The sequence below is a fragment of the Brassica oleracea genome, chromosome C6 (genome assembly GCF_000695525.1).
Source record: "Brassica oleracea var. oleracea cultivar TO1000 chromosome C6, BOL, whole genome shotgun sequence".
Classification (NCBI taxonomy): domain Eukaryota; kingdom Viridiplantae; phylum Streptophyta; class Magnoliopsida; order Brassicales; family Brassicaceae; genus Brassica; species Brassica oleracea.
The window spans coordinates 6,031,415-6,039,148 of NC_027753.1; the positions used below are offsets into that span (position 1 = coordinate 6,031,415).

A 7,734-nucleotide genomic window follows, 5' to 3' on the forward strand; every position below is an offset into this window, starting at 1 on the left:
CAAAAATATAAATTGACATTAAATGTAATATATGAGTTATTACCATATTTTAAAAAGTTTACCAAAAATATAAATTAACATTAAATGTAATTTTTCATGTCATATTAAACTATAAGACATGTCATCAATTTCAGTAGTCTTGTCATATTTGTTTTGTGAAACTTATTGTCGAAAGGACATGTGGTAAAATCACTTCGCAAATATAGTCTAGGTTAATATAAATTTGATTTAATTAAACATAAAAAATATATTTAAGAACATGCATGTATATATTTGAAATTATAATCTTAAGTAGATTTTTCTATCTATTTATTTTAATTAAATATATTAAATAAATTTGTAAAAGTTGCATAATTACCAAAAATTAAAATTAAACAATATTTATAAAATTTGTAGATATATAATAAAATAATGATTTTACGATTAATTTTTATAATTTTCTAAAAAATTGTATACATTTTTGGAAATTTTAGTAATAAAATTGTATAATTTAAAAATATATAATTAAATTATATTTTGAAATTTATAGTGCCTTATTTGAATATATTTATTTAATGATGATTTATGAGTTATTCTCATATTCTAAAAAAAATTTCAAAAATATAAATTGACATTAAATGTAATTGTCCATGTCATATTAAACTATAAGACATATAAGACGTGTCATCAATTTTAGTAGTCATGTCATATTTGTTTTGTGATAATTATTATCGAAAGAACATGTGGCAAAACCACTTCGCAAATATAGTCTAGGGGATTTATATTTTACGACCATATGAGTGTGAAAACATTATATAAATTAATAATATAGTTTTACTTATATACTTTTAGTTACATAAGATAAAATTTAAAAACTCGGCCAACTAACCTGACCGTTTTATCCAGTTCCATGCCTGAGTAAAGGTCTAATCCGGTTTTTAAAACATTGGTTTATTTTTCTTCTAAAGAAAAGCTAATGAATAATCAAATTCTACTTAACACAAACCTCCTTTTATTAAAATCCACAAACACTTAACCACAAACATAACACTCAAGCACAAACAGAAAACATAGTCCATCAAGAGACCTCATCCACAACAAGTAGGTCTCTGACATAACTTTATTCATTGAAAATCAAAGAAGCAACCCACAATAATCTTTTCATATGGTGACTGGTGCAACATAGACTCCAATTTGATGAACCCAATCGCTAGCTTTTCCATGGAACCCAACGATCTTGTTACCTTCTTCCTTAAGCTCAACATATTCTCCGCCAGTCATTCCAAATGGTTGAGATATCTGCTTATTAGTCTTGAATATTAAACTCGTCACCACTGTCACACCACGTCCCTCTGCATGGATTTTGTCATAGTAGACTCCCACGGACGTAATGTACTCACCATCCGTAAGCTCAAACTACAAAAAAAGATAAGAAAGTTAATTCAAGAATTCAAAATCTTGAGAAACAAAGAACTTAGATAAACACTTATAGATAAAGAGAGAAAGAGTCACCGTTTCAACTCCAAGCGGTGATTGTTTGCCATGACCATCACCAACAACTTTCTGAGAGCCATTCTGGTACTCGACCGCCACGAAAGACACACCATCATTGTTCTGCCCTACTTGTATTTTCTTAACGCCGTCGAAAGCACCATCATCCCATGAAGCTCCTTCATCACCACCTACTGCTTGTAGCTTCTTGCTAGGTTTCAATGGAGTTGAGGCGATGGGAGCGAAGTAAGCTCCAACAGAGTTGAGTTGAGTGTCGGCGAAGCCATGGAAGCCGACAATCTTCTTGTCTTTCACTTCAAGTAAAATATCTGTACCTTCATCTCCAGGATATTTTTCAAACCCGTAATAATCTGAAGTCTTTGTGTTGGTTGTGAACTGAATCCCGACAATCTTGTTGGATGAATCGGACCAACCTTTCACGGACAGGAGATACTCGTTGGGATGACTTATCTCAAACTGCAAGGTAATGAAAATTTTCAGTAATCTCTACTCTCTAAGTAACATTTTTTATATCTATCTAGGTAACATTTTTATAGAAAAACTTGAAAAAAGAAACATATAATAAGTACCGTTCCAGTCATAGTTCTAGCTCCTCCTTTCACACCATGGGCAGGTCCTTCCTTTGTCTCTCCGTTCTTGACATACTCAAACTTGATTTGCTCAATCACTCGACTAAATGCTACATGTATCTTCGTCACACCATCGTGATCACCACTGTCGTCCCATTGGTTGCCTCCCTTGCCTCCTTGTGCGTCAAGTTTTTGAGGACTAGAACCGCTGTTGGAACCACTTCCACTGTCGCCAGTGCCACCAGGTTTAGAACCAGTGTCAAAGTAAGCTCCAATAGCATCAATAGCATTTCCACCACGTCCATGAAACCCAATAAGTTTTCCTCCATTTTCATCTTTGAACTCGAATTCTGTTCCCTTCTTTTCACTGTCGATACCAAACAATGGAGAGGTAAAACCTTTGGAGGTTGTGAAGTAAAGCGATGTGATAAGCGTCGTATCATATGTGTAGTTATGTTTGTAGGTTCCACCAACTTCCGTGATACTATCGTTTGGATAGTCCACTGAAAACTGTATTTAATTTACCATTAGAAGCAAACATATTAGTATCAAACTAATTGAATATTTTAACATAAGTCACCAATAAATTTATTTTATACCTCTTTTAGTTTCCCACGAGCCGTTCCGTGCTCACGGACTTCAACTTTTCCATCTTTTACGTATTCGATCTTGATATAAGTTATGCTCAAGTTATCTGCTCCGACGGTTATTTTCTTCACACCTTCGAAACCAACATCGTCGAATGGTTCTCCCTTGTCACCACCAAGAGGTCCCTTCTTCCCGGGGACATCAGTTTTAGGACCGTCTTTGCTAGGGACGTCGCCTCCGTCACCACCTTGTGAACCGGTGTCAAAGTAAGCTCCAATGGCATCAATAGCATTACCACCACGTCCATGCAAACCAATAAGCTTCCCTCCATTTTCATCTTTGAACTCGAATTCTGTTCCCTTCTTCTCACTGTTGATACCGAATAATGGAGAGGTAAAACCTTTGGAGGTTGTGAAGTAAAGCGATGTGATAAGCGTCGTATCATAGGGGTAGTTATGTTTGTAGGTTCCACCAACTTCCGTGATACTATCGTTTGGATAGTCCACTGAAAACTGTTTATTAGAAACAAATCTATATTAGTAACGAACCAATTGAATAGTGTAACAAAAATTCGCATTTATTACCTCTTGTAGTTCCCCACGACTTGTCCCGTGCTCACGGATTTCGACTTTTCCATCTTTCACGTATTCGATCTTGATGTAAGTTACACTGTATTGATCGGCTCCAACGGTAATTTTCTTCACACCTTCGAAACCAACATCGTTGAATTCTTCTCCTTTTTCACCACCAAGAGGTCCCTTCTTCCCGGGGACATCAGTTTGTGAACCGCCGCCGCCCTTACCTCCTTGTGAACCGGTGTCGAAGTAAGCTCCAATTGCATCAATAGCATTACCTCCACGTCCATGGAACCCAAGAAGCTTTCCTCCATTTTCACCTTTGAACTCGAATTCTGTTCCCTTCTTTTCACTGTCGATACCGAATAATGGAGAGGTGAAACCTTTGGAGGTTGTGAAGTAAAGCGATGTGATGAGAGTCGTATCATAGGTGTAAACATGTTTGTAGGTTCCACCAACGGCCGTGATATTATCGTTCGGATAGTCCACTGAAAACTGTATTTTATTATCCATTAGAAACCAAATGTTTAGTAGTAGTATTAACTGAAGTCACACATAAAAAATTATTTAGTTATTTTACCTCTTTGAGTTCCCCACGAACTGTCCCATGCTCACGGACAACAACTTGTCCATCTTTTATGTACTCGATCTTGATGTATGTTACACTGTACTGATCTGCTCCGACGGTTATTTTCTTCACACCTTCGAAACCAACATCTTCGAATACATTTCCCTTTTCACCACCAAGCGGTCCCACCTTTCCTGGTCCATCTTTACCGGTTTCATTTCCAGAACCACCGCCGCCACCACCAGATTCATTTCCAGAACCACCAGGTTTTGAACCACCGCCGCCGCCACCAGATTCATTTCCAGAACCACCAGGTTTTGAACCACCGCCGCCGCCACCAGATTCATTTCCAGAACCACCAGGTTTTGAACCACCGCCGCCGCCACCAGATTCATTTCCAGAACCACCGGGTTTTGAACCACCGCCGCCAGGGGTAGGAATGGGAGCAAAGTGAACGTCGAGGGAGCTGAGAGCATTGCCGCTGGTTCCTAGAAACCCGGCTATTTGGCTATCTTTGGGCGCGTCAGCGGAAAAGTAGTTCTGAGTTTTGTTTCCGTAAGGTCCATATGTCTTCTTGTTCGTCTTAAACGTTAGCGCCGTTATATGGTCTCCCGAAAAAGTGGTTTTGTAGTAACCAGACACACTTGTTATGTACTCGTCCGTGCTCAGTGTGAACTGCCATTTAAAAAAAAAACAGACAAACAGTGTTTAATCAGGTGGTAGAACAATCTTGAAACTAAGATGTTAAAAACTGTTTTACTAACTCCGTCTGATTTGGTGCCGACAGTGCCACGACGCTGGGACTTAAGGTTGGTTCCCTCGTATTCCACCTCGATGGATCTAATGACGTCATCAAAAGTAAGCTGAATTTTCTTCACCTTGGTGTGCTTTCCGTCGTCCCAAGACATCTTGGCCGTTAAGATCCGTCAGATATCACCTGAGGAGTATAGGAGTTTAAAAAAATTATTTCCAAATAAGGAAGTTTTATACTTGAAAGTAAAGAAAACAACAATTATTCTAACCTATATAGTAACCTCTTTGGTTGGACACTAGGGAATCCAAAAGCATGATTATTGGGAGTTTTTAGGATGGAGTTATTAACGGAATATAAGAACTCGTCTCTTAACTTTTAATTTTTAACTAAATTATTTTATTATTTTTATTTTTTATTCAGTTTAGGAAAAAAAGGAGTCAATCGCGGGTTCCCACGTGGCGATGAGACTCGCGCACAGTAACGAATCCGTAGAAGATTAGTCCTTAACTAAGGATTAATTTGGCACATATTTTTAAATTTAAGGGATCCCACAGATTATTATAATAAGTTTAATGCTAAAGATTTTGTTAAAAATCAGCATTGGAAGTGGTATAAGAGCCGGTTCTTAACTTTTTTAGTTAAAAGTTAAGAGACGGATTCTTATATTCCGTTAAAAACTCCAATCTAAGAACCCGCAATAATCATGCTCATATGGACCAAACTCAAAATAATAAATAGTAAACATTATTGGCAAATATAGAATATTTGTAAACTATTTATTGTAAATAAATATTTATTTTTGAAAATAAATTTAATATACTGTAATAAATAAAACTAAATAGAGTCAGAATTTTATTGTTTTTGATAAAATATGAAAAAACTGATAGAAAACACTTAAAAAGTTGCAACAGATACGCGGATGAGAAACTAATATCTGGATGAAAATGTACAATTGATCGGTATCAGAAGAAAACAAAAAGAAACAGAGCATTATTTTTTTCTAATATAAACAGAGCATGATCATAAAAGCACAATAGATGAAAAATAAATTTTGTTCAAAAAAAAAAAAAGATGGAAAATATAATAATAAATTTCATTGGGACAATAATTGATATCAACAAAGCTACCTAATGTTTTTGTTAATGAAAGTCTTAAATACAGCAACTTAATATTCCTTTCATAGTCTTTGAAATCTAGCCACCCAATATCTCTGTATTTTCATGGACTTCTATGTCTAAACTCGAAAAATGAGAGAGAGAAAGAGAGTGTACCTGAGTGGGAGGATGGATGAGAAGGAGAGTGAATTGCAATAATTGGGGTGGCAAATGGTTCGATATTTATTGGCATCTTAGCGATAAGGTTGGTTAACGTTTCTTATTTGTCACATGGCGAAATTCAACATTTTTTGGTTGTAACCGACCGTTAGAATTTATACAAGAAAACAAAGCTTACGGTCCCATTGATTATGAATGTAACAGTAGTGATTGGTGTGGGAATACGTTAGTACGTGTTCTTTAATTGATCGTCAAAATGGCAATAATTATCCTTCTCAGTTTCACCGACCAGAAAGAAATAATTTAATCAAATAAAGTCGAAAAATATTGTACAATCTATTATTACGGTCCCATTGGTTGGTTATGATTGTAATAAAGTTATAATAATTGGTGGATAAATAGTACACTTTAAAGCTGCAACTTTCTTTGGGTCGTGGATAGAAATGTGAAGCATCCAAAGACATAAATTGATTTAGACTACAAATGAAAAGACATGTACGTCTGGCTTTAGATTAACGACCTGAGAGTTGAGGTGAATCAAGTGATACACATGCTCTTCACGTTTCTAACTAATTTAGTGGCATATTCTGTATTCAGGTGAAACATGCTATGGAGACTCTTTTTTTTATTTTGAAGTTATTAAGGCGGTTGAATAATAAGCAATGCTGAAAATTTTGTTAGGTGTTAATCGAGCGATTGGATTAATCCTAATGACTAACGGAATAATATTGGATATTAGTTTCGTAATTTTTTTTTTTGCGCATACGTAGGGAATGACAACATGTGGGATAGGATAACTATGGAACAACTGCAATGCAATCGTAAAAATAACAAAAACATATAAATATACTAGGGTTGGTACGCGCTACGCGCAGGATATGCTTTACGTGTGATATATATTTGTAACTATAAAGTTGTATATTTTTTAACGTGGTTTTATATAGATTTTGCAAGAGAAGTGTATTATAAACTTTATGGTTTTTAATAATGTTAGGATGTGCAAGGATTACCGATTATGTATGTTAAGATGAATTTGTTTGATTTCGATTTTTGTGTCTCTATTAATAGGTTGCGGCGTATAACATATTATATTGGATGGATGAGATGTAGGTGTGTTCTTGTTGTTTTTTTTAATAATTATGAATCCATAGTTAGTTGGTTAATTGTGAGTTGCTATATTTTGAGATCAATAGTTTCATATTTTTTATGATTATCATTTGTATGAATGGATTAGGCATTACATGATTGCATTTCATTACATTTTATGTTAGGCTGAATGATATTGAAGTGCTGAGTAAAATATTAACAGTGTAAATCAATTGTTTATATTATAAATTAACACTTAAATGTATAGTTATACTTATAATATTCCATTAAAAATATTTCAATTTGTTTATACTTATTTTTTATTTTTCTGTTAATTTCTTAATTTTTACAATTTTAATCTAACATTTTCAGTTTTTGTAAATGAATACTACCATTTTTAATGTTTTTTTGTTCAATGTAGTTAATCTTTATATTTAAAATAAGGTTATATTTTATGGAACCAAATATATTCAAGTAAGCTGACCAAAAAAATACTCAAGTAACAACAAAGATAGATATTAAATTATTTTTGATGACCTTGAACTGCGCTTATTTTTAATTTGGGATGATAGATTTTTTTGTTTATTTTAATCTCTTTCATTAATTCATTTTTAGATTTTAAATAATCTTTATAAATTTAGGTTTTTAAATGTAAATATGATGTCACGATAATATTAAAAATTACGATAAATATATGTATTTTGTATTTTATTATGTGAATTCTGAAAAATTGATATATGTTAACATATTGATGTCAACAAATTAATTGAATTGAAAATGAATCAATTATAAAAATTACTTACGAGCTATTTAACTTTTTAAAACAAAA

General features: G+C 34.0%; 1 protein-coding gene across 2 annotated transcripts; it reads right to left on the reverse strand.

Annotated features, from left to right (window-relative positions):
- Positions 1–968: 968 nt before the first annotated feature.
- Positions 969–6,029, reverse strand: LOC106298242 (jacalin-related lectin 34-like). Of its 2 annotated transcripts, XM_013734325.1 has the most exons (9): positions 5,817–6,029; positions 4,556–4,728; positions 4,199–4,466; positions 3,804–4,150; positions 3,233–3,718; positions 2,660–3,160; positions 2,061–2,570; positions 1,492–1,947; positions 969–1,395 (listed from the first exon to the last, which is right to left on the reverse strand). In XM_013734325.1, the coding sequence occupies exons 2-9, from the start codon at positions 4,697–4,699 to the stop codon at positions 1,141–1,143; spliced, it is 2,967 nt and encodes a 988-aa protein (XP_013589779.1). In that variant the 5' UTR covers positions 4,700–4,728; positions 5,817–6,029; the 3' UTR covers positions 969–1,140. The 2 variants fall into 2 exon arrangements, with proteins under 2 accessions (XP_013589779.1, XP_013589778.1); XM_013734324.1 differs by having other exon boundaries at positions 3,804–4,466.
- Between the last annotated feature and the right edge of the window lie 1,705 nt (positions 6,030–7,734).